At 46.4% G+C, this 27,083-nt stretch overlaps 4 protein-coding genes across 4 annotated transcripts; 3 read left to right on the top strand and 1 right to left on the bottom strand.

The window, feature by feature from the left end:
- Positions 1 to 6,422: 6,422 nt before the first annotated feature.
- fabp3 (fatty acid binding protein 3, muscle and heart) lies at positions 6,423 to 9,785 on the top strand. The gene is made up of 4 exons (XM_084455106.1): positions 6,423 to 6,582; positions 8,143 to 8,315; positions 9,112 to 9,213; positions 9,541 to 9,785. The coding sequence occupies exons 1-4, from the start codon at positions 6,510 to 6,512 to the stop codon at positions 9,592 to 9,594; spliced, it is 402 nt and encodes a 133-aa protein (XP_084311232.1). The 5' UTR covers positions 6,423 to 6,509; the 3' UTR covers positions 9,595 to 9,785.
- A 1,528-nt stretch (positions 9,786 to 11,313) lies between these two features.
- Positions 11,314 to 15,547, bottom strand: zcchc17 (zinc finger, CCHC domain containing 17). The gene is made up of 7 exons (XM_084455372.1): positions 15,324 to 15,547; positions 14,984 to 15,128; positions 14,771 to 14,871; positions 14,460 to 14,551; positions 13,732 to 13,832; positions 12,593 to 12,747; positions 11,314 to 12,225 (listed from the first exon to the last, which is right to left on the bottom strand). Exons 2-7 carry the CDS (start codon positions 15,120 to 15,122, stop codon positions 12,049 to 12,051), a joined length of 765 nt encoding a protein of 254 aa, XP_084311498.1. The 5' UTR covers positions 15,123 to 15,128; positions 15,324 to 15,547; the 3' UTR covers positions 11,314 to 12,048.
- Positions 15,548 to 15,745: 198 nt separating this feature from the next.
- On the top strand, positions 15,746 to 19,080 carry snrnp40 (small nuclear ribonucleoprotein 40 (U5)). The gene is made up of 10 exons (XM_084455113.1): positions 15,746 to 15,872; positions 16,076 to 16,205; positions 16,333 to 16,426; positions 17,053 to 17,218; positions 17,310 to 17,432; positions 17,575 to 17,695; positions 18,424 to 18,506; positions 18,612 to 18,673; positions 18,748 to 18,851; positions 18,983 to 19,080. Exons 1-10 carry the CDS (start codon positions 15,762 to 15,764, stop codon positions 19,030 to 19,032), a joined length of 1,044 nt encoding a protein of 347 aa, XP_084311239.1. The 5' UTR covers positions 15,746 to 15,761; the 3' UTR covers positions 19,033 to 19,080.
- A 1,399-nt stretch (positions 19,081 to 20,479) lies between these two features.
- Positions 20,480 to 24,773, top strand: nkain1 (sodium/potassium transporting ATPase interacting 1; the record flags this gene model as incomplete). The annotated part of the gene is made up of 6 exons (XM_084454905.1): positions 20,480 to 20,533; positions 21,811 to 21,948; positions 22,073 to 22,153; positions 22,663 to 22,860; positions 22,955 to 23,015; positions 24,688 to 24,773. The coding sequence occupies 6 exons, from the start codon at positions 20,480 to 20,482 to the stop codon at positions 24,771 to 24,773; spliced, it is 618 nt and encodes a 205-aa protein (XP_084311031.1).
- Positions 24,774 to 27,083: the final 2,310 nt, after the last annotated feature.

The following is a 27,083-nucleotide window of genomic DNA, read 5'->3' as shown; positions in this document are numbered from 1 at the left end:
TTTGAGTTGATTGTGATCCAAAGTAATTTGGGGTCCAATTTGGCGCTTGAGTCTGGCCCCTTCCTCTCTTACAGCTGCAGCAGGCCATTGCACTCTGTGACCACAAGGGGGCAGATACATCCAGTGTTACACTGGTTGGCCAACAGATGGCGAACTTTCCCCTGTAAACAACATCATTCATTCAACATTATTTTTTCCCCTGGCTGCTGGAGATCACCTGAAAGTATCTGGACAAAAAGACAGATTTTACTTTTTGTTTTCTTTTTCTTAATTTTTTCAGGACTGGATCAGCAACAAAATTCACACAGCTCTTTTCTTCCCTGGCTCTGCACCAGCCTGCTTTGTTCATGAGGCCCTGCATTTTCACATCAAATCCTGTCACATTTTTTTATCAATTAAAATTAATCTTCATTTAACAATCAATATTATATATTTTGAAAACTGGTTAATACACCAGTACATTCATGATCAACATACATATCCTAGTTCATCAAAATTAAAAAAGGAAATTGATTCGTTAATTGTTATTGAACATTGCCTACATTTGAACATTCCAGAATTTCCCAGCTTTCTTCTTGTCCTAGTAAGTAAGTAAGTAAGTAAGTAAGTAAGTTTTATTTATATAGCGCCTTTCACAGCACGAATGCACAAAGCGCTTTACAATACAAATAACACATAAAAAGGGAAGAAAGAGCGACATACAAAATACAATACATACAAAATACAAGGCAATTACGACATACAAAATACATTACAAGGCAGTTACAAAATACAGTACGAGGCAGTTACAGTTACCAGGGGAGGGTCCTGGTAACGAGTCCTTGTTTTACGTCGATCTTTGTTGTTGTTCTTTGTTTTAATTCTGTAAGTATTTTGGTTGAAAACAACCTCATTTGCATTTTAAATAGTAATTCTGCAATGCGTTGTGCATTTAATTATGAATAATGAGAACAGGTTCTTGTATTACCTTTACCTACCTACATTTGCCAGCATGCATGTACTGTACCTATCCCTCTAGCAGAACCACAAGATACATTTGCCTTTTCCAAACTAGTGATTGATTCTGGGTTGAGTCACACCTGTACTCTGTGTGAGTAATACCTGCACTCCTATGCCCTGTGTGTGTGTGTGTGTGTGTGTGTGTGTGTGTGTGTGCACATTTGTGTGCATCTGTGTGTGTTTGGTGTATAGGTTTGTTGACCTAAGAACTGATATGAGTACCAGCCTGTCCAAAGAAATGTCCCCAGCCCCTGTCCTGCCCCCACCATGTGTGCATGTGTTTGTTGCCAGACGATCAAGTCAAGGAAAGTGTATCTGAATCTGAATGTGTATCTGAGTCCTGTACCAGGTGAGACTAGCTGCTGATGTAGCTCAAATAGGTAGGCTACAAGTCTTCTTGACATCGTATATCATTAACATAGTTTTACTCTATGTGTATAATCAGAGAGGGGTGCTGAGAGAAGAGAGACTGCTGCTGGAGACTTTTGGGTGTGGGGAGAAAGAGAGATAGAGAGAGGGAGAGAGGGAGAGGTAGAGGGGGCATAGGTCACTTCATCCCCACTGTGAGAATGTCCAGATGTCTTTTCCCAAACACACCAAGTAAAGCCTGAGGATGGGATTTACTTTTTTTCATAGCATGTACTTTACTGTTCTGTCCGTTGTACAAGGAATTTCACCACTCACACGCACGCACGCACACACACACACACACACACACACACACACACACACACACACACACACGCACGCATCACACACACATACAGACATAGACACAAATATACATACAAACAAACAAACAAATACATGCATACAGTACACACACACACACACACACACACACACACATATCATTGTGAGGGTAAACAGTACTGTGTTTAAGCCAAACACTGGGTCTTGGGAATGTGGGTCAATGATTTGAACCTTAGCACAGCAGGCAGGAGAACATATATGAGAACAGTAGCATATCTTATATGCATATCATTTTCACAGCCAATCAAGAATAACAATCAAAGCAAAAGTTTGGTTAATGTCAAACTGCCCATAGTCCACAGTGCAATGCGTGATATTTTCATGCTTTATGCACACACCAAACCGAAGGTGCGTGTGTGTGTGTGTGTATGTGAGAGAGAGACAAAGGGAAAATTGCACTCATGCATGAACATGAAAATGCCTATTTCAATGCAGAGGGCAGGTGTGGTAGTTAGGCTTTTGGCGACTGCCTGAACATGATTTTTTCGGCACAGCTGGCCGCGCCCTCAAAGGCAGTCAATATGAATTATGACCCAATTTTACTCACACTGTACTCTTTAACAGCATATCATGTCGATATATTATGTAGTTTGAAGAATGCACGCACACACAAACCCCTGTATCTGCCTAGCCTTGGACAGAGTTAGATGAAGTTGACCTTTCAACTCCCCTCTCTCTCTCTCCCCTGACTCTCGTTAACTCCCTCTCCCTCCCTCTCTCTCTCTCTCTCTCTCCGACCACCTGTTGGTGTCAAATGTCAGACATGCACGCCGTAAATGGATGTCGTCACACATGTGTGCATTTAGACACAGATCATCCGAAGGAAGGGAGAGTGGGACAGGATGTGATGTAACACCGTAGAGACCACAGTTTCCGATTTCACAGGATCAAACTTTCTGTATTCAAGATGGTGTCGGAATATCAGTAGAATCTCTGATATATATTTGAATCCCATTAAATGTGAATGTGACTCGCTGAATGAAATAAAACATTTCATGCGTGTGTGTCTGAGTGTGTGCGCACGTGTGTGAGAGACAGTGGGTTCCCTCATGGGGCAGCAACTATGGCGTCGCCTGTACTCTGCCAAGCCTATCTATTGTGAAATACACAAACACACACACCACACACACACACACGCACACACACACACACAATCTCTCCTTCACTGAGAAAACAGATGGAGAAGAAGAAGGAGAAGCACGAACCAGAGAGAGAATGGGAGAGAGGAGCAGGAGAGAACACTTCCATGACGCTCCTCTGCTTCCCTGTTTTCCCTCTTTGCTCTCCATCTCTCCCTCACAGGGGCAGCTTGTTCATGCACTTGACTCTCCCCTCCCCCAACTCCTCTCTACCCTCCCCCAACCCCTCTCTCTCCTCCCCCAACTCCTCTCTCTCCTCCACAACTCCTTTCTTTCAAGACTCCTTTCTTTAAAGACTTTCAAGTCCCCCAGCCCTTACATCTGCTTCTCTCCCTACGTTCAGTGCTGCCAGGTCAGATTGACAATTTCCAGCCCAGCCTAGAAACCGCCCAACCCACCGAAAACCAGGCCAAAATCAATACTGCCAGAAAACAGATGAACCGAAGACTTTTGCAACCAGGTCACAAGTAAAGAAGGACAACTTGGAACCCTCAGAAACAACTGCGATGTGCAAAGCTTCCAGACTTAGTGGCAACAACAGCAGCAACAATAAGGCCAATATGTGAATTAACACTATATAATAATACAATATAATGTTACATGGTATACAAGGAACATGTTACGGTTCTGCACTGCTCCCTGTGACGTTCTGCTCCCTGTGACGCCCTGCTCCCTGTGACGCCCTGCTCCCTGTGACGCCCTGCTCCCTGTGACGCCCTGCTCCCTGTGACGTTCTGCTCCCTGTGACGCCCTGCTCCCTGTGACGCTCTGCCCTGCTCCCTGTCTCTCCTCCCTGGGTCACCCCAACATGGTTTCTAGTCCCCCTCGGGCCTGCGTCCTAGTCCCCTAGCCCTCCAGTCCCCCTCGGGCCTGCGTCCTAGTCCCCTAGCCCTCCAGTCCCCCTCGGGCCTGCGTCCTAGTCCCCTAGCCCTCCAGTCCCCCTCGGGCCTTGGCTCCGCCTGCCTGCCAGTCTACGTTTAGCTCCGCCTCCCTGCCAGTCTACGTTTAGCTCCGACTCCCTGCCAGTCTACGTTTGGATCCTACACCTCTGCTGCCTCTGCACACTACCTAACAGAACACACACACACACAGACACACACGCACATACAGCTGCAGAAAATGTGTCCTACACTTACGGTAGATGAGCTCACATTAAATAAAACACAAGAAACAAAATAGGCATGTAGCAAAGGCTGGTACGTGAGCACGGTAAACTAAACACCTGAATGGGACTTAATAACTATAACGTTAAGGTGGTAAACAAAGACCTCTCTCTCTCTCTGTCTCTGTCTCACACACACACACACACACACACACACACACACACACACACACACACACACACACACACACACACACACACACACACAAGGTCTGTGTGCAGAGACTAAACCATAGAAAAAGTGTTCTGAGAGCTCGGTCACACTTCCACTTCCAAGATTTTTTCGAAAATCTTTGTATCTGCCCCACTTTGGCATGGCGACTAATTTCCGAAACATTTTCCGAACTCCAATGCGGCTGCGCTCGTTTTTTCCAGCCCAACGTGATGAAAAGTAGCCCGATTGGGCGGAGAACCACACCTACATTTCTTCTTCTCCTCCCTCGTCTCCTCTTCTCTTCCTCCTCCCTTGGCTGGCTCTCTGCACAGACTGATGACATCATCACCAGGTATCAAACTAGCCAGTAGGATTGCAGCAGGGTAGTGGTGCTGACTGTGGTCTCTCTGTCGCTCTCTCTTTCTCTCTCTCTCTCTCTTATTCTGCCACTCCCTTGCTTTCTTGGTTCCTTGCTCTCGTGCACCTTCATTCCACCATACTACTGCAAACATGGCTGTGTGTGTGTGTGTGTGTGTGTGTGTGTGTGCGTGTGTGTATGTTTGGCCTGATAAACATTCCTTTTTTCCTAATTTACTCTCCCGTCTCTTGTACAAGGAATTTCATCACATGTATTGCACTACTCATGAGTAGTCATGACTCATGACTCAAACACATGCGCACGCACACACACACACACACACACACACACATACACACACACACACACACACACACACACACACAGATCCCCGTGAGGGTAAACAGAACTGTGTGTTTAAGCCAAACATTGGGTCCTGGGCATGTGGGTCAGTGATCTAAACCTTAGCTAGCACACCAGGCAGGAGAACGTATAGGGAAATAAACAGGCATGGACAGATATTTTATTTGCATACATTACAAGAGAGAAAGGAGAAATTGTGCTCGGGAATAAACAACATGGAAATGCATATGTCCATTCAGAGGGCCGGTGTTGTAGCTAGCCTTTTGGTGACTGCCTGAACATGGTTTGACAGAGCCTGCGCCCTCAACCGCAGTCAATATGAATCATGACCCGATTTTGCTCACACAGTACTCTTTAACAGTATATCATGTCAATATACGTAGTGTGTAGATTACAGAAGCACACATACATACTGTAAATACACACACACACACACACACACACAAACCCCTGTATCTGCCTGCCCTAGGACAGAGTAGATGAGTTTGACCCTTCACCTCTCTTTCTCTCTCTCTACTCTCTCTGTTCCTCTCTCTCTCTCTCTCTCTCTCTCTCTCTCAGATATCAAACACATGCACCCTGGAAAACTATGTCGTCACACACGTGTTTGTGTTTAGACATGATCATTCAAGGGGAGAGAGAAGAGCTGGAGCTGTTGGGGCAGTGGGACAGGATGTGATGGAACACTATAGAGACCAACAACATTTTTCTTGTGTTTCACAGGATCAGACTTTCTGTACATTGTCTTAATATCAGTAGAATATCTGATTATTTAGAATATCTCTATATTTGAATCCCATTAAATGTGATTGTGACTTGTTGATTGAAATGAGTGTTGATTGAAATAGTGTGTGCAAGAGACAGTTTAGTAACTATGGAGTTGGCCGTATTTCACCCACCTCTGGTCAGTTATCTATTGTGAAATACAGACAAAAACGCCGCACACACACATCATCTCTCGCTTTAAAAACAGATGGAGAGAGGAAGAAAGAGGAGGCGCGCAAAACACAGAGAGAGAATGGGAGAGAGGGAGCAGGAGAGAACGCTTCCATGACGCTTTCTATAACCTTCACCCCAAATCAATCATCCCTCCCTCCCTCCCTCCCTCCCTCCCTCCCTGTTTTCCCTCTTTCTCTCCCTCTCTCTCTGACAGGGGCGGCTTGTTCATGCTCTCTACCCTCCCCCCTCCTCTCCCTATTCTATAGTCTTTCTTTTCTTTCCCCTGTCCAACTCTCTGCTCTCCCCCAGCCCCTCCCCCTGCCCCTCTCTCCTGCATTTCTTGCACTGTGTGTCTTTGTATCCTCTCGTCTCTCTGTCCTCTTCTCTCTCTCTCTCCTCCCCCCTCCCCCCTCCTCTCCCTCCTCCCTTGTCTGTCTCTGCACATGCTGATGACATCACGAACAGCCGGTATAAAACTAACCAGTAGAATTGCAGCTGGGTAGTGGTGCTGCCTGTGGTCTCTCTCTGTCGCTCTCTCTGTCACTCTCTCTCACGCTCTCTCTCTCTCTCTCATTCTGCCGCTCCCTTGCACTCTTGCTTCCTCGCTGTCTGGCACCTTCATTCCACCGTACTATTGCAAACATGGCTGAGGCATTCGCTGCCACATGGAACCTGAAGGAAAGCAAGAACTTTGATGACTACATGAAGGCACTGGGTAAGCATGTGTGTGTGTGCGTGCGTGGGCGTGTGTGTGCGTGTGTGGGTGTAGCTGTAGAGGATGGGGTGTGCCTACTGATGCATGTGCGCACGTGAAAAAGGGTGGTTATATGAATACAAGGTGTGTGTGTGTGTGTGTGTGTGTGTGTGTGTGTGTGTGTGTGTGTTTGTGTGCGTATTTGTGTGCATGTATTTGATTGTCTAATGCTTTATGCAGACTTTAGGGCAAGGTATGGTTAAGTGGGAAATGTGGGAGAAATTCAAGAAGACAGAGACAGAGCTGAAAGGCAGAGATGAAAGCAGGAGATGAAAGGAATGCACAGGGGAGAGGAGAGAGGCTAGCGACCGCATGGTCTCAAGGGGGGGGTCTTGATTTTAGTGGGGGAGGGAGAAAAACCCCCACTGTGAGAAGCAGGGCAGAAAGGGCTGGGTTCAGACATGCGCACACCCACACACACACACACACACACACACACACACACACACACACACCACACATGCGCCACATGGGGGTGACTTTAGGTGAAAAGCTGCTTATTCACAACTGCTTTCTGACACACTGGGAATGTGAGGGTTGAATATTAACATTTCTGCTAATGATGTTTATGACTGACTAATTTTATTTTTAACATCTGTTAATAGTTACCTTAATGCTCGGTTTGGGGGAGCTTTTTAGCATGAGTGTGTGTGTGTGCGTGTGTGTGTGTGTGGTATCCATGGCTTTGTCTCCTCGTTGACCTCAGAGGAGATATTGGCATCGACCAGTCTGCTCTCGCCGACCATAGAAATGTCCCCGCCGACCCCAGACCCCACTCTCCTGATAACTCAGTCGAGGACTGCACACATATACACACACACACACACACGCACGCGCACGCACACGCACACACACAGTTGCTATTTGTCATACTGAGTGAGCATGGCAGTTTAGCCTTGGGAACAGTTACATTTGCCAAAAGGGGGAGTTGACTAACATTGTCCTACAAACCAATCACTGTCTCACTCTCTTTCACGCACGCACACGCACGCACGCACACACGCACGCACGCACACACAGACAGACAAAGATCCAGTAAGCTGCACTTAAATATACAGGCAGGGACATGCAGCCAGGTCAACAGGGGGATCTTGTTTGCAGAACATAAAGGTTAGGATGCACCTCATTACAGATAACAGACAGAATGTGTGTCTGTGTGTGTTTGTATAAGAGAGAGAAAGAGAGAGAGAGAGAGAGAGATAGAGAGAGAGTGTGTGTAAGTATGGATGCGATTGTGTAAGAGAGGATCACCGAGGACCACCGAATTGATTGCACAAAATGGAACAAAATTGATGAGTGTAGGTTCGCTGACGTGTTCGTGTCTGAGGTGCACAGCCAGTGCTTGTTCTGACCGACGCCTAGTTTACACACACACACCATGTGACCAATGCACAATGGCTGTACGTGCATAGGGCTAGTCTTTAGGTGGTGAGAAGAAAAAGTGATTCCATCATTACACAAAATGCACAGCCATCTCTATATTGATCGAACAACATTTCCCATGTTGCTTTGCTCCCGCAGGGGTGGGGTTCGCCACACGACAAGTGGGCGGCATGACGAAGCCCACCACCATCATCTCTGTGGCGGGAGACGTGATCACCCTGAAGACACAGAGCACCTTCAAGAGCACCGAGATCAACTTCAAACTCGGGGAGGAGTTTGACGAGACCACCGCAGACGACAGGAAGGTCAAGGTACGGGGTCAGGCTTCAGGACGTTGTATTTGAAATGATCACGAACCTTGACAACAACGTGGCACCATCGACTCTTTTACAGTTTACTGAGAGTTCACGACCCCAGGACAAAAGCAATCGATCATGTATGACTCACACTTGAACACTGCTACTGTGTAACTGATGCTTCACCACTCAGAGTGCAGACGTAACACAGGGGTTAGGGGTCAGGTGTTAGATCGGGATGAGGGATAAGTGACCAACGGTGGTCTCTATAGTCCATCCACGGTGGAGTAGAAAGCAAAACGGGAGGAAAAAGGGGAGGGAGTTCCACCTAAAAGTTGTCTGAGTGAGAAGTTAAAAGAGTTTGCTGAGAGAGGCAACTGTTAAAGCGATCGTTTTGTCGTAAAACGAGGAGGCGCGCTGAATCTAATGTGTTCCATTTGTGAACGGGGTTGAGGGGTCGGGAGGGGTGAGGGGTCGGACAGGGTGAGCAGGGGTGAGGAGAGGTGAGAGGTTAAAGTTAAAGGATGACTGATTGCGCCATGTGATAAAGCAGCTTTGTCCTACTGGGAGCAATGAAAGAGAGATGGAGAAACAGAGGAAGGAAGGGTGTAGGGAAGAGTGCAGGGGAGACAATGACCCACTGTTTGAAGCGAAGGCTGGATTCCACCAAACCTGTCTTTACATAATAATGATTCAGAGCTGCTGTCTTCACGTGTATTTCTCCCACATACCAACTCTCTGTCCTTCTCTGTCTAGTGTGTTATTATAATGACAGTGTGTGTGTGTGTGTTCTGCCTCCCTCTCTCCACAGTCCCTCGTGACAATCGACGGTGGTAAGATGGTGCATGTGCAGAAGTGGGATGGAAAGGAGACGACTCTGGTCCGAGAAGTCAGCGGAAACGCTCTCACGTTGGTCAGTATTAAGACAGAGAGTTTGTGTGCAGGGGGAGACCTGTGTGTGCGTATATGTGTGTGTAGAAATGGAGAGAAAGTGATTAGATATGTGTATATTGACTTGTATTTCCGCTTAGTAATGTTACATTGTATTTTTGTATACAATTATTTTGTATGCAATTATTTTTGTATACAATTATGTAATCATCAGTGTGCCTCTGATTTGTTCTTCACCTGTTCTGCTCTGTCTGTTCTGTTCTATGGAATGTCAGCTGCCTGCTGTGTGTGTAACGTTTGGGTGTGTGTCTGTGGCAGCGCAGCTAACTCCTCCTTCTTTCTCTCACAGACTCTGACTCTGGGTGATGTTGTTTGCACGCGTTCCTACGAGAAGGCCGAGTAACGTCTCCACCTCCGACCCCAATAAGCTGAAACCAAACCCCTGCATCTCCCCCACCAAAGCCTGCGATGCCCCCCCCCCCCCACTACCACCACCGATTCCGGACCCTAATAATAACCTTTTACCCCTACAGTGAACTCTAGTACCGTCCTGCTCTTTGTACTGCATTTGCTCTGTATGAAACACTGAATAAATTCCACTGATTTCTTTCTCTAATATGTCCTGAGTATTTATCCATCACCTAATTATCACAATGCTAATGGATTCTACAAACAGTGCATTAATTTTGTGGAAGCCATTTTGTATCAGTAAGCTCTTCACAAGTGTTAGCATGTGCCTAACTGAGGTGTCTAGGTAGAATTGGCAGCCATTTTGTGCCAATGCACTCTGCAATGGTCCGTCTCCTTGCTTCAGAGAAACTGCACACGGCTTCACAGGAAGATCAAAGTCGATCTCAACTTTGTGTGGGTGGTTTTCCATCCATTTAGGAAATCCCTGAACTCTGGCTCCGAATGAGGCAGCTGTGTGTGTGAGAGTGAGGCAGCTGTGTGTGTGAGAGTGAGGCAGCTGTGTGTGTGAGAGTGAGGCAGCTGTGTGTGTGAGAGTGAGGCAGCTGTGTGTGTGAGAGTGAGGCAGTGTGTGTGAGAGTGAGGCAGTGTGTGTGTGAGAGTGAGGCAGTGTGTGTGTGTGAGAGTGAGGCAGCTGTGTGTGTGAGAGTGAGGCAGCTGTGTGTGTGAGAGTGAGGCAGCTGTGTGTGTGAGAGTGAGTGAGGCAGCTGTGTGTGTGAGTGAGGCAGCTGTGTGTGTGAGTGAGTGAGGCAGCAGTGTGTGTGAGAGTGAGGCAGCAGTGTGTGTGAGAGTGAGGCAGCTGTGTGTGTGAGAGTGAGTGAGGCAGCTGTGTGTGTGAGAGTGAGTGAGGCAGCTGTGTGTGTGAGTGAGGCAGCTGTGTGTGTGAGAGTGAGTGAGGCAGCAGTGTGTGTGTGAGAGTGAGGCAGCAGTGTGTGTGAGAGTGAGGCAGTGTGTGTGTGAGAGTGAGGCAGTGCCAGAGTTGTGGTTGCATTGTAGAGAGCAGAGAGGTTCCAAAACAGTCGCCACAGTTTCCATCTCAATTGGGTTTACTGAGCATCACGGGATAAGTAATTATAGCTCTTCCACAACTACCACCCTCAGTGTGTATGCTACCTTTGGCTTAGATAGGTAAGGGAGCCTGGGCCTTTTGTTGGAGCCTGTGTTTGTCAGCCCAGTGTGTGTCTGTGTATGTTCTAAATTGGGAGCATTCCCTCCTGGTGTAGATCAGTATCATGTGTTAACAGGCATGCTACCAAACGTGGGACTGGGTGAGGGGCCAGGAGACGCGTCACCAAACGTGGGACTGGGTGAGGGGCCAGGAGACGCGTCACCAAACGGACCTCATATTGACCCCAAGGACCGAAACCTGAATCCAACACAACCACCTCACATTGAGTGTTGGAACTGTGACCACAGCCAAATACTTTCATCACCTATTCAATCACCAAACACTTAACTATCACTACTTGACTGCAACATGAAACTCAATCACAGAGCACAGGCTACAACAATGAACAAAATATGATCCCAGTGCCTGTACATGTGGTGGTCACCCAGAGCTGAGCTCTCTGACTGCACTGTGCATTCAAGGTAGAGAGACATCAGGTGTTTTGACCATTAGAAGCTTTAATTGAATTAACAGATGACACACAGGAGACGGAACATACAACAATGCAAACCGGAAGACCTTGAACAAATGCTACCACAAAAACACACACACACACACACACACACACACACACACACACACACACACACACAGGCAGGCAATAAAGGGCAGGTTAATCAGGACATCACCATAGCATGAGGTTCCCGTCTAGTCTCCTGCGTTACATATACTTCCTGTTCATTGTCTATACTGCATCCTGTATGTGTGTGTCATATCGAAGTCCCCAAGCCACCAACCCAGGAGAGATGGACTAGTTTCACTACCATCTAGGAAACTGGATAGGTGTAAACAATATCTAGACCCACATCTGCCATCTGCCCGATCGCTTAAAACTATTGGGTTACTTCAGACCAGCCAACATTTGTTGTTAGGTGGAGTAGAGACTAGGGGTTATCTCCGGGTAAATGGAGACTGTATTCTGGTCTTTAATAACTAACTCTCAAGGGTGACTAAAATGAGAACTAGTCAATATGTCTGTCTAAAGCCACTTCTCTTTGTGTCTGTCTGTTAAGGCTGCGGTATACTTACTTTTAACCACATGTACAAAAGATGGCTACCATGCTACCATCTTCTGCATTCCTTTGGAGCGTTGGCTGTGGTTGGCTGCGCAGGTCCAGAGAAATTAACACGCCGCAAAAGATTGTCTACATGTTGTTAAACAGCAAGTATACCGCAGAGAGTGATGTGTGTGTCTGTAAGTGTGTGAAGGGTGAGTTTGCCTTAGCTGTGTTTGTGCGATTTGTGTTTCTTGTGTTTCTTCTTCTTCTTTCTCTCATCTCTGTCTTGTGTTGGATCATGGCGCCCCCTTTTGGTCTGGCTGGGTCCTTCACTGCTGCTGCTGCTGTCGCTCTCCGACTCCTTCCTCTCCCTCTTCCTCTTCTTCTTCACTTTCTTCTCCTAGTGGACAGAGAGAGAACACAGAGAAAGACGAGGCATGAAAGAGTGACTCAGATTCATACCAATCTTTAAATTTGCATTATGAAATCATTATACTTAGTAATACGATGTGAACTCCTGCACTGTTTCAGCGTGTTCATGTCTCATGGGTTTCTGTGGTGATGGCTGGGTGACAGGTGTGTCTGTAGCTACATCATGTGTTTCTCTAACTGTGTCTCTAATGTCCATGGCTGCTTCCACACACAGACGTGACAAATACCTCACACCAGAGAGGGTGGAGGAACAGAAGAGAGGAAGATGAAAGATAGAAAGAGAATTAGATAAACAGGGCAAAAAAGATCCAGTCAAGGCATCAGTGGTAATCAACCTTCTTTTTCTTTTTCTTCTTTTGAGAGTCTTCCTGTGGTTTGAGACTGGGGGGCTGTTGCTGCTGCTGCTGCTGCCCCTCCTCCTCATCGCCCTCCTCAGGCACCAGGGCGTACTGCAACCCAGGAGCAGAGAAACAGTCCTTGGCAAAGTGACCTGAGAGAAAGAGAGAGAGAAATTGTTCAGCTACAGCAGACAGACTCATGTCTCAAACAGTGTGGATGAGTGAAACGGTTCCTCAACAATGCTCAAATTCTAAAGATGCAGTTCATTAAGCTGGCTTCGAGGAGTAAAACAGGACTCAGAAAGTAAAGATCACACCCAGGTGGTGAAGTAAGAGGTGCAGGTTTATGAACCTGACTGGTCTCAATCTCATGCTACCAACGGACACACACACGGACAGACACATGAGGTCACGTATAGAAGTGGCTGCACAGCTTAAAAAACACTAACCACATATTTGTTCCACCCAAGCACCTAAACCAGCTGATCCTAGTTAGTGCAACTCTTCAGCCAGGGAGTGGAACTAGGGCTGCGTTACGGATCGCTCACTTCTAGTTTTTACTACCAGTACGTACTACAGGTGCCCCTTGAAAGTACGCACTTTGCATGCAGTACGCATACAATTGGGGCATACCACTTTGCCATAACATTGCGCCTTGTACTTTGCCCACATCTGTCGCTGTCCATAAAGCGACATTCATCCACAGCTGTTGCGACTCGCACACGTGACAGTATTTCCACTGCGCACAGGATTGTGGGTCAGAATAGCCAGAAAAGTCTGCATATTGCAAAATACAACTGGATGTAGTAGGACATCCTGGTATTTTTGCCATACTGCATGTGGCATACTATGTATTGGGACATACTACATCCTTTTTTGGCATAATATAAAGTATGGAAGTATGTGTTTTAGAATGCAGCCTAATTTATGAAATCAGCTGGTTTAGTGTATGGGTGGAGCAAATACATGATTAGTATTTTTACTTTCTGAAGCGTTTTACACCTCTGCATTTATCTGGCAGAATCAACCACACACCTCAAGTACCACAAATCAAGTTGTGTTGGTCATACTGTGTTCATGTTGTAGTAATGTTGTGTTCATGTTATGGTCATGTGTTGTTCATGCTGCGGTCGTACCCTTGCAGCCACAGTTCTTGCAGATGGTGTTGAACACAGCCTCCAGTGTGATCCTCTGACCCGTGTGGTCTCTGAACATCCTGCGTCTCCGTGCATCCTGCCTGAACAAACACAGGAACATAAGTAGGGATGTCCCGATCCGATCCATGGGATCTTTATCGGGCCGATACTGTCCCAGAACGCTGGATTGGATCGGAAAAACTAAAAAAGCTCTGATCCGCGCTCCGATACACACGTCACAGTCGCACGCCGCGCATTACACTTCTAATCAACTGTGTGGGGAAAAAAAGTAGGCCAACGTTACTAGGCAACGTTACTAGCCAGGCGCGTCAATAGGGGATATCTGCAGGTCGCGTGCAAAACTGTGGAAGGAAAAATGTCAGCAGTGTGGGAATATTTCACTCTGCCAGAAGAAAAAAGTGTAACAGCTGAATGCAAAACTTGCAAGCTTGAATGCTGTTCGAGTACTTTACTGTTACTTGAATAAAGGGCCATATTTAATATCTTGCTGTTATTTATTCAGGAGTAAAATAAATAAATAAATAAATATCAGATTGGTATCGGAAGTGTAAAAATGGTATCGGGACATCCCTAAACATAAGACACACACAGACACACACTTACCTACACCCCCCCCCCCCCCCCCCTCCCCTCCCACACACACGCAATCTCCACCATATTGCCACACCCTCACTGACTCATACAATAACATTCAATCATACACATACTCTGCCATGACATTGTTGGGGTCCAGATCCCGGCCTGTTCCCTGATTGACAGCTTTCATTGAGAAGGAGAGCTTCACCTTCTCATCCCTAATCTGAAAGACAGATTCACGAGGTGAAGGAAAGGGTCATACTCCAAATTAATATTTGTTTAAACTAATATATGATATAGACCAGGGCTGAGTTTCCCAGAGGCATAGTAGCGCTACGTTCATCGTAAGCTATGGTATTCATCATAGCGCTACGATGAACGTAGCGCTACGATGCCTCTGGGAAACTCAGCCCAGGCCCAGTGTAACGTGTGTGAGTGTTACCTCTCTCCCGATGACTTTGATCCACACCTGTTCTCCCACATCTACAATCTCAGAGGCGCTTTCTACCCGGGAAGCCGACATCTCACTCACATGCACCAAACCTGAGAGAAAGAGAGAGGTTTATCTTTAGGACTATTCCACTGCTCCGAATGTGCCTCTCCAGCTAAAAACATGCATGAATATTTAAAATACTCGTTCACCCCAGGTCCTCACCCTGCTTCCTGTATCCTGGGAGTTTGACGAAGGCTCCATATTTCTGTACAGAGGCCACCTCTCCCTTAAAGATGCTGTACATGGCTGGCAGGCCGTCTAGACCTGCAGGCTCTGGTACCTGGTCTTCAAAATCAGACATGGTAGCCTTGGTAGGACAATAAACAAAGCCTGAGATTAGTACATTTGAGAAGTAAACCCACTTGCTAAATATTCTGTATCTGCTTCCAGGCTTTTGGAGGACTGGATTTTAAAGGATGTTCTACATATTACAAACTACAAGTTAGTACTGGTTCAAAGTTAGTAGAAGGTGGAGATAGTAAAATAAAAGTTAGAGGTATACCTTTACTCACTGTTGATGTTTAGCTGTTGAATGATGCAGTTTAGTTTCAGCTAAGCTAAACTTAGCTAGCTAGCTACCAAAATGCAGTCTGGAAGACGTGAACGTAAGCTGTAGCTGGCTATATCTCCATTTTAGGTTTGCACAGCTTTAAGTAGTCTGCATGGGAAATATACTGGAATTAAATTACACTTATCCGAACAACATGTTTACACACAAGACATGTCTGTCGCTAATATTTATTTAAGGTACAGTTTAACTGCATCCGGTTCAGACAACTATGCTAGCCAATCACGACTATTGGCGAAGTGCGGAAGTACTTCCACTCTATTCTTCGTTGGTATTCATTCTGGAAGTAGAGGTCTGTCGACAAGTTCATTCATTTTAGTACAACTAACATCATTACTTGACCACTGGACCTTTGTAACTGACTTTTCAGCTATGATTGAGCCCAAGAAGAGAGCAGCAGACATGGCTGTGGTCCCCGCCGCCGTGAAGCGGCCCCGGACGGACCTCATCGCCGCGGCTCAGTCCCAGCAACTCGTGGCGATGGTAAAAGAGGGCGACCAGAGACAGTTCGAGATAATGTATTACCACTAGCCAGCTAGCTAGTTTGTTTATTATGGTACTCTGCTCACTTCCAACAGTTTTTGATGTTTGGTTCTGGCTAGGAAGCTTATTTTATGATTATCAAAATACTAAAAGACCAAATGCTTTGCCAAGCAGTTATACTCTCTCTCCCCGCCTCCCCCCAGGGTCCACCAAGAAGCTCCAGTCTGCAGGCTCCCATTATGCTCATGTGTGGCCATGAAGGAGAGGTCTACGGCTGCAAGTTCCACCCCAACGGTGCAACACTCGCCTCCTCAGGATACGACAGACTCATATGTGAGTACACAGACACACAACACTTACATTTAGCTACAGTACCTACTAAAAGCCTAACGTCGACCTTTTACAACCCATGTTTCTCTCTCTCTCTCTCTCTCTCTCTCTCTCTCTCTCTCTGTTGCAGTGATGTGGAATGTGTTTGGAGACTGTGATAACTTTGCCACTCTGAAGGGGCACAGTGGAGCTGTGATGGAGCTGCACTACAACACAGATGGAAGGTATAACACACCACACACACTGTTATGGCCGCCTACCCTTACTTCAAGAAGAAGCTTGCTTCAAGAAGTACTAGTCGGATCCTTCCTCTTATGGGCTTGGCTCCACTGTGTCAGTCAGCGTCAACCATCAGACGCTAACGAAACGAATCCATTGTAATTAATGACGTCGTCTCCACTGCAGCCGCTGTGTCGTGTTCAATGCCAGCGTACAACGTTAGAGAATTGCCGAGGTTAGGTTCTTGATTTTTGACGGACGCTGACAGTTGATGCCGACGGCTGCAGTGGAGCCAAGGGGTTAAGCACCTATTGTATTTATATTTTGTTACTCTTGCATTTTGGCTTTAGCACTAGATTGTTGCTTTTAGTCACTTGTTTAGAAAGCAGATGCACTTGTGAGCTCTGGCAAGTAGTAGTACACTGACTGCCTACGTTAAATGCAATTAAACTTCTGCTAAATGACTAATGTAAATGTAATGTACAGTACATTACATTTACATTAGTCGTTTAGCAGAAGTTTTTATCCAAAGTGACTCCTTCAAAGAGGAAGCTTGGGAGAAGGAGGGACTGCTTTTGTCTAATTGTGTGTGTTCTCATCGTGTGTGTCTGTGTGTGTGTATCTGTGTTAGTATGCTGTTTTCCGCCAGCACGGACAAGACGGTAGGTGTGTGGGACAGCGAGACTGGCGAGAGGATCAAGCGACTGAAAGGCCACACCTCCTTTGTTAACACCTGCTACCCTGCCCGGCGCGGCCCTCAGCTTGTGTGCACTGGCAGCGATGATGGAACTGTCAAGGTAGCCATAGTGACCATCAGCCTGGGTTTGCACTGATCGTCGTATATATATTTATATTTTTTATGTTTATGTTGCTGTGTGTGTTTTGTAGCTGTGGGATATTCGGAAGAAGGGCGCGGTCCATACGTTCCAGAACACCTATCAGGTGCTGGCGGTCACCTTCAACGACACCAGTGACCAGATCCTCTCAGGAGGCATCGACAACGACATCAAGGTACCACAGCCTACGTGAGAGGAGTGTTGGTGGCGCACAGACAATAAGAAGATATTATTGCATCATTCTTTGGCCGTATTGATGTGACTCACATCTGTGTGTGTGTTTGTGTGTGTGTGTGTGTGTGTGTATGTGTGTGTAGGTGTGGGACCTGAGGCAGAATAAACTGATCTACAGCATGCATGGTCATGGTGACTCTCTGACAGGACTCAGCCTGAGCTCAGAGGGATCCTACCTGCTCTCCAACTCTATGGACAACACAGGTCAGTGTGTGTGTGTGTATATGTCACCGAGTGAAACAGAGTCCTTGTGAGTCCTGAGTGGGTAGCAAGTTGGTTAAACTCACTCCCTCAGTATAAATACCTGTCCACCCATGCTGATGAAGAACTAGCTTTTCATCGGCATTGCTGGTTAAAGTGGCGTCTGTCCCGCGGGAGACCCAGGTTTGAATCCCAACCTAGGCATGCAGAAATGTGGCATGGGTTACACAGGCTACACATTTTACTTTTTTTTTTTTTACAATTTTTTTTACTTTTTTTTACAATTTTGATTTTTTAAGTGTGAGTGCTATATAGAACCACTGGTAAATGCCAAATGGACTCTACTTATGCTGCGTTCCATTTGGCTTATGAAGTCATTATTCACGAGATACTACTCGCAGTTTTAACTGGAACGCCCCTCATGACTTGTTTTCACTGCTTGTGAACTCATACCACTTTTCCCGACCCCCAGTTAGCTCTGCAAGTCGTGAACAAGATGGCCGCCCCCCGTGTAACTTGGTGAAACATTAGTAATACTGTTTTATTAACATTTCTGTCTTATTTCTGTGTATTTGTGTCTCATTAAATCACTCAAAAAAAACACCCTAAACTCTCGTTTTCAAAGACAGGAAACTCACCGAGTGGTCACTGGTGCCCGTTGATGTTCTGACATAAAAATCGCCACTGTTAGTGTGTCTGTGTCATTAACCCCTGTGTATCTTCACATGCAGTCCGCATTTGGGATGTCCGCCCGTTCGCTCCGAAGGAGAGATGTGTGAAGATCTTCCAGGGGAACGTTCACAACTTTGAGAAGGTGATGAGCTTCGCTGGAACTCATAACCATGACTAGCATCCCCCCCTCTCCACCTTGTCTGTTCTTAACATGGTCATAATGTCCGATGTCATGCTGCCTCTTCAGAACCTGCTCAGGTGCTCCTGGTCTACCGACGGCAGCAAGATCGCCGCAGGCTCGGCTGACAGGTGAGAAAACACATTCACACACACTCTCTCTCCTGTTCACGTCATGCACATACTCACCTCAACTGTGTCTGCAGGTTTGTGTACGTGTGGGACACCACCTCCCGCCGGATCCTGTACAAGCTGCCAGGACACGCTGGCTCTGTAAACGAGGTCGCCTTCCACCCCGAGGAGCCCATAGGTGAGACGAGAGGAGGGGCTCTTTAATATAGTGCTTTTCCTTCCTTTCTCTTAGCCTCTCTGAATGCTTCTGAATGGCTTTCTCTCGCACTTCTCCTTGTTAACTCTTTCCTATGTTCCTTCTCTCCACAGTCCTCTCTTGCTCCAGTGACAAGCGGCTCTACATGGGGGAGATTCAGTAGGATGGATGTGTGAGCTTGCAAATGTGTGTGTGTGTGTGTGTGTGTGTGTGTGTGGGGGGGGGGGGGTTCTTTCTGTGAGAATGGGTGTCACTGGGTGGTGTTTGATATTGGTCTGTATGGATACTGTACTTTTATATGCCTGTTTTTTTTCTTTTTTGAACAATGTCAAGTGTGTGTGAATTGGTTTCTTATGTTCAGTGACAACAGCCAAGAAGTTTGTTTTTTTTTAATCTCTCTTAATAAACTCTAAAAAAAACACACAAAAAACACATCCTCTAAGCTTTTTGACCAGGTTGTCTGCAAAATGGACAGCATTAGTTTACCTTGAAATTGGGATTTACATTTGTATGAGTGGACTAGTTGCCTTTCTGGAAATGTTAAATTAGGCCTATTAATTTATTCATAGTAGGCTAATATTGTTCACAGTCGTTTTAGTAGACATTTGTGTTCGGTGTCTTTTTAATCAGGTAGCCTAAGTAGCGCTCAAGTCAAATATTCAATAAACTGTATTCAATAAAACGCCATGCAAGACAAGTAGGTTGTCGACCGCATTATAACACCGGTCATACAGAATATAGAGTTTTGGATGTTCCTTTTTCATAAATCTGTCTGTTGGCCTCGAGCTGTTTTTTCTTTTGTGTCTATCCTGTGCGCCTCGCGGTCCTCCTCGGTTGCGCGCACGCACGCACACGAGCTGCAGAAACCAGTTATCAAATGAGGGGGTCGCAATGACTTGAGCCCCCCACCCCCTCTCCCTGTTCCTCTTACGCCCGCCCCGGCACCGATTGTTGACAAAGACGCTACGAGACGGAGCTGAGGCTGGAGCTCAAGTCTGCCATAACCCGTCCAAGATTCCGTCAGTGCACGAGGCTTCTCCTTCGACTTAACAAGCGATCCGGGCAGGGAGCTGGGGGATCTCGAGCGCCTTCAAAACCGTGAGTCACAATGAGCCGCTTTGTGTCGGTGCTAGATTTCATTTAGCCAGTCTACCTCCACCCGGTCATTCCCTTTTCCCCCACCTCCCCCCGTGTGATCCGTTATCATATGATGCTCATTTCTGTCGGTACCCGCGGGCGGATTATGACAGCTTTCTGTCTCTCTTTGTGCCTTTGTGTATCACCCCGCCGCGCGCCGCCGGAAGGTGTGGCCGAGGCGATACGGTAATCAGTGGTGGTGGGACCGCAGACCCCAGCGCGTGAAGAGGACATCCCCCTCATTGAAACCACGACCACCATATGTAGGCCCATAAAAATGAGCTCGGGTCTCGTCATGGGTCTGTCTGACTGAAGCGAGTTCAGCGTCCTCTGTGTCAAGGAGAGCGGGGAACAGAAGGGGGTCTAGCCGGGGATGGTGTGAGCTGAGACGGTCAGGCAGTCTGGATCTGTCCGGGGACCCGACCTTCCCCCGGAGCCTCCGCGGCCCCAAGCCGCGATCCGAGCCCTCCAAAATGGGGAAGTGCGATGGGAGATGCACGCTGGTGGTGATATGTTCACTGCAGCTGGTAAGTGTGTCTGCTCTTTAAGTCTTATCAACTATCAATTCTGATAGTTGGATAGATAGTTCTGCAAACCCTCCATCTCACACACTACACGAATACGTCTCTGATAACCCCATTACCATACTATTCAGCTTTTTTTTTTTTATTAAGTTACTATTATAAGCCGTGAGGGGAAGCGTTTGAGTAGTGAAGCGGTGCTTCATTATCAGTTTAAGACAAGTGAGGTGTATGTGTGCTCACATTTGTGCAAGGAAGAGAGATGATCTCTTTAATCAAGTATACCACGTGAATAGGAACACTTCAGCTTTTGAGTGCGACAGGAGAAACAAGAGAGCACTCAATTCCTCTCTTCCCATCTGCTTTCCTCCTCCCTCAGTCTGTGTTGTGGATTAACCTTTTGATACATTTTATTCCATGTTTTTCATTTGAACTTGTATTGAACGTACACTATAGCCTACATTGCCTTGAGTTGTGATAGACTTTTGTTGGATGTGTGTTTGTTTCAATAACTTTCAATAGTGTTAGTGGTACCACTACATGTAAATTGTTGGTGTGAATATTGAACCATGATGGTAAGAAGAGACCTAAAAGGCAAGAGAATCAGAATTTGGTTTATTCGCAACGTTTTCATACAGGAAATAATTTAACTCGGCGGATGGTACTCAGAGCACTTGCATAAAAAAGAAGCACAGTAAAATAAGAAGTTCAACATAATAAAAACACAAACAGCTTCTGCACCTGAATATAATCAATACCAGTGAGTACCACCACCTATATAATCAATACCAGTGAGTACCACCACCTAGGCCTATATAATCAATACCAGTGAGTACCACCACCTAGGCCTATATAATCAATACCAGTGAATACCACCACCTATATAATCAATACCACTGAGTACCGCCACCTGTTTCAGTCCAGGTTCAAGCACTAAGCGATGTACTGGAGACAAGCATTGTGTAGCTGCTGGAGAGTGAGTGCCACAGACAGATCCTGTGTTGTTTGGGGAGGGTTTTGGGAGGCTGATGTGAGGAAGGGGGGTTCCCCTCCTATACAATAACTGGGCTGGTACTCCTGGCAGTTACCATGGAAACAACTGCAGCAGACGTGTGTGTGCGCGTGTGTGTGCGGCGTGTGTACGCGTGCGTATGCGGGTATCTGGGTGTGAGTGTGAGCATCTCTCTTCTGAGTGGTCTTTTTACTGAGTGTGTGTGTGTTGCAGTCTAATTCATGTCCCTCTTTTAAATCATGTCGTTGGTTTGTTTTTGTCTAACCTGTAGGTGGCAGCGCTGCAGAGGCAGGTGTTTGATTTCTTGGCGTACCAGTGGGCTCCTATCCTAGCCAACTTCCTCCACATCATGGCCGTCATACTGGGGGTGTTTGGCACTGTCCAGTTCCGCTCCAGATACCTCATCCTGGTGAGCAGGGCTGACCTTAAGAAGGGGGGGGGGCTCCAAAAACTAGCTGCCACTGGTCAATATAAGGGGTCATGCTGGTGAGTAAGTTATAGTCGTGTCGGTCTGTCTCTCTCTCCCCTGACAGTATGCAGTGTGGCTAGTGCTGTGGGTGGGCTGGAACTCCTTCATCATCTGTTTCTACCTGGAGGTGGGACATCTGTCTCAGGTAAGAGGTACAATTGAGTACTGTGGGTGTGTTAGACAGAGAGAGAGAAAGAGCATTTTGGGGAGAAAATATCTGTTCTACATCAAGATTAGTACCTATAAACAGGCTTTGCGGCACAAATTGGCTGTTGACACCTTTTACATTACCAGTGGAGGAGTATGCCTTTCTGTAGTTTTTCTGGCGCGTCACATTTGACATCACAAACACACTGGAAAAAGGGGTAAGTGTTCGAGTGAGCAGTAGAGAAGAAACTGGTTGGTGTTGTTACTAGCAGCCCAGATGTTAGTGGGTATTGGCAGGTTTTTGGGGCAATGTAAAAAGTGTCATAGTGAACCATGGACAGTCCAGAAAGACAGCTTCATTATTCAGTCTGCCCCTGACTGTGTGTGTGTATGTGTGTAGTGAACCATTGACAGCCTAGAAAGACATCTTAATTATTCAGACTACCCCTGACTGTGTGTGTGTATGTGTGTGTGTGTGTGTGTGCGCACGCATGTGTGCGTTTGCAGGACCGGGACTTTTTGATGACATTTAACACGTCCCTCCATCGTTCCTGGTGGATGGAACATGGTCCTGGTTGCCTGGTAACGCCGGTGTTGGACTCCCATATCGCCCCTGACGACCACCATGTCATCACAGTCTCCGGGTGCCTCCTTGACTACCAGTACATCGAGGTTCTGAGTTCAGCCCTACAGGTCCTATTGGCTGTGAGCATTTATCTTTTCACAATTACACGGACACACACAACCAGTAGCAAACCATAGTAGCAATCATCATTGATTTTCTCAACCTCTCTTTCAGCTCTTTGGCTTCGTGTATGCCTGCTACGTGAGCAAAGTCTTCCAGGATGACGAGGATAGCTGTGAGTGATTTTTTTCCATTTTTATTTAAACTTTAATGAGGCAGATTGACTGAGAACATGTTTGTTCACTTACACAGAAATGGCCCCGGAAAAAAAGATAAATATTTAAATGTGTCAAACAGAGAGCAACCTTAACAAAAGCAGTTAGAATCATCAGTTTGTTAGCAGTTCAACGTGGAGCCTGTTCTAGAGGTGAAGTCCTTGTTCAAAGATTGTTAATGTATAAGATGTCCAGTTTCATCATGGAGGGCACTCAAGCTGTCCGCAGCGGAGAAATGAAAAGCACCCCGATGTCAGCTTCCTCTTCCAGACAACTGTACCTTATATTTGGGTAGCCCTGCTCTATTCCCCCTGGTTGAAGCTCATCTTCAGCTAAGTGCTTAATTGATCACCAGATATCAACTATTCAACACACACTTTTCTCTCCTGGACAAAAAAGATCCTGAGTCTTGAAAGCCTTGAAATCTGTTATGGCCGCTTGAATCTTTCCAACGCTCCTCTAGAAAACCATAGGACAGGATGTGTTGTGTGTCCACCGGTGAGCTGTATGCAGCTGAGAAGCACCAAGCCTACAGCTGCTTATAGCTCACTAGAGCTGGAGTTTAGAGCTGGCTAGGCTTCCAATGTTTTACAGCTACGTTAGCAACGAGTGTCTTGTTTTTGCAGACTACAGATTAACTAGCCAAGTTACGATAGATAGCTAATGTTAGCTACCGCTAATGTTCGCTGTCTGCAGTTTTGGCAAAAATTGACCGTCCTCGTTGTCAGGACAGCCTTTTACAGCCTGCGCTCTAGCCCAAAAAGTTCAACTTTTTTAAACTGAAAAAAAGCCTAGAGCTCATGGCGCTATAGCGCTAAAACGCGCCTGGAACACAGCTCTCGTCTCTATAGTTCCCTAGAGCTCATTACCAATTGTAAACAATGAGAAAACAACGCCAGCTCTAAAATACAGCTCACAGGTGGACATGCACCCTCACTGCTTCTAACTCTTCAAGTAGCCAGATTATCTCTGAATCTGTTTGAGCATTGTTTGAGTGTTCTGTCCAGTTGTTCTGCCTCGCTTGAGTGTTCTGTCTGAGTGTGAATGGTAAATGGAGTGCACTTATAGTGCTTTTATCCAAAGCGTTTTACAATGGCCTCTTTCATTCACCCATTCACACACACACTTTCATACACCAATGGTAGCAGCAGGTGCTAGCCTGCTCATAAGGAGCAATTTGGGGTTCGGTGTCTTGCCCAAGGACACTTCGACAGGAGGAGCTGGAATCGAACCAGGAACCTTTCTGATTTCCAGACGGCTACTCTATCTCCTGAGCTACTGCTGCTTTTTATACATTCACTTTCTGTAATCTAATAATGGTGTCTGCACCCTGCCACAACCAACACATACCAACTCCCAACACTTAACATTCTAATGTTTGCAGTTAGAATGTTGGAAGTTCAAAATTCAGCATGTTCACCAACAGTAAATCCATCTAACCAATGTCAACAGTCACCAAAAAACATGGCACACCCAATCCAACGTGGGTGTTGGTTGGCGTTGGTTGGGGCAGTGTGCAGGCACCTTAAGAAAACCGGTCATATGCAGCTCTTTCTATAGGAAAGGAATGGAATGTGATAATGTAAGTGAAAATGAATATTTCCAACCTTCCTTGTCTGCTTTGTCTGTCAGTTGATTTCATCGGTGGATTTGACTCCTATGGCTATCAGCCCCCCCAGAAGACCTCCCATCTTCAGCTTCAACCTCTTTATACGTAGGTAACTTCAACATTAAGTCATTAAGTCCTTAGGTAAAACCCCTATTGTTTGCTTACTTAGCTTAGTCCTCAGTGTTTTGCTATGGTTGATAATGTTCAGTAATCTTTTCTCTCTCCCAGTGCTGGGTAGCTGTGTGTGGCGCCACCGTGAGGCCAAACCCTGGTAGTGTCAGGGGGGAAGGAGAAGGTCGCCCTAGGAACACTCAGTCGGTGCGTCACAGTTCAACCGAGGAACGAACTCACCTCATCCAGAGGGAATGCTGTGTGTGTGTGTGTGTGTGTGTGTGTGTGTGTGTGTGTGTGTGTGTGTGTGTGTGTGTGTGTGAGTGAGTGTTTGTGTTAGACTGATATCCCTGAATAGACTGTAAAAAGCTCAGGGACGAACCAGCTCCTCCAGAGGATTTAACGAGGGGAGTGGAGTGGTGGTGGGGGCAGAAGAGAACCTGAGGAGCTGAAGGCACGTCTACTGAGCCACCCTTCACTACCCAGTCAGCTCTCCACACTACGATCGCCTGTGTGTGTGTGTGTGTGTGTGTGTGTGTGTGTGTGTGTGTGTGTGTGTGTGTGTGTGTGTGAGCGAGCGAGCGAGCGAGCGTGCCCTGAGCTCTACAGGACTAGCTGGTGCTCAGTGGATAATATCCCCCTAGACTCTTCAGTGTGGTGCCTCTGTGTTTTGGGTCACATGGGCCATGGCTCTTCATGTTGTCGTTTTAGAATGTGATGATATCCTAATAGAGCAGTCGTTTGAACGCCCGGTCTCAAACCTCTCCGCGCCCCCCCCCCCCCCTCCCCTTCGAATGTTCAGCACCGGGCGTGTCTTAATACTCTCTAGATGCTTCCTTTCATTGAACCCTCTTTCACCTAATTTAGTCTGAAGACATACAGATGGTCAAAGCAATATGGAGGATATCCTCTACCAGGAATCATATTTCCACCTGTCCACTTCAACAGTGTCACTGCAGTTGGAGGAGACAAAGAAAGCTAGTCACTTATAAACTATTGGGATGGACATTAGGTACTGGACATGCAGGCCTTTGTTCTAGCCCAACGATCACGCCTCGAGCAGCTAAATCAGACATGTTGGTGCTGGATTTGATGAGATCTACCGGGGATTGTGGATGGGTTTGGGATCTGGCTTTAGTGTCAACGGGGGGGAAATCAGTAGGGGTTCTGTGCATGTAAATAACCAGCTGATGATTGTTTGTTGGTTTGTTTGTTTTGATGGGGCTGGGAAGGGGGGCTGGAAGTGGGAACGGCACACGTCTGTCTTTGAGTTTCTCCTCTCACCTGTGTGCTGCCTGTCACTTTGAAAAGCTTTAGAAATGCTTCCATCGTTCCCTCTCTTCACCCCTTCCTTCTCTTCTAACTCCACCCACTCCCTCACTACTTTTTTATTTTTTACTTTTTTTATTTGTATTATTTTTTAAATCTAAAATAAAATGTCAGTTCTGAGCTGATTTAAATTGGAAAGAGGCATTTATAGTAGTTAATTCCACCAGCATACAGGGCAGATTCTTGGAAGAGGGGACTGGAGGGATGTTCGGAGGAGGGAAGAGGGTGCATTTCTGAGGGATTTGATTGGAGGAGGGAAGAGGGTGCATTTCTGAGGGATTTGATTGGAGGAGGGGGACATGTGTGAGGTTGACTCATTTGGATGTAGTGGGGAAGGTTTGAGGAAATAAAAAATAGAATTTCTGAATGAAATAAGCTCTTGGTTGTCTTCTGTCAGCATGTGAATAAAATTGAATTTGTGTGACGTCTGGTGTCAGCATGCTCAACTACAGTACTGGAGATAACTTCAATCCATTTTACTTAAAAGTCCATAATACAATTCAATTATATGCACACTTCATTTGTTGCTGTCAGGGGTGATATGAATTGGGTCAGTGGTTTGTCATGTAGGTCTATATGCTATCAAAAGTCAAAAGATGTTCTAATTGACAAATGCAAAACCTAGTTTAATTGCCCCTTTGCTGACTGTTGACAGGCAATATTATGCTCTACTTTCACACTGGTCATTGACATTCCAGCGGCCTAACGGAGCATCCATCCACACACCCGGTGACTGTGTCGCACAGCACGTTGCCATGGTTGCTGGACTTCGCCCGTACCCGAACATTCTGTACCCACCGCAGGGTGCTTATTGTGAGGAAGCGCTCGTGGCCAGGCAGCAGGCTATAATCAAATGTGAGCCTACACTAGGTCCAATGCTGTTTTTATTAATCAATATTGTCCGCATGTGTATCCGTTTTGTCCATTGACAAATAAATCTGTATCAAACAGCCGTCGGTGTTATTTCGGCCCACACGCA

Source organism: Borostomias antarcticus (genome assembly GCF_949987555.1).
Source record: "Borostomias antarcticus genome assembly, chromosome: 21".
Classification (NCBI taxonomy): Eukaryota; Metazoa; Chordata; class Actinopteri; order Stomiiformes; family Stomiidae; genus Borostomias; species Borostomias antarcticus.
Note: the sequence above shows the minus strand (reverse complement) of the source record. Positions and strands in the feature narration are given on the sequence as shown.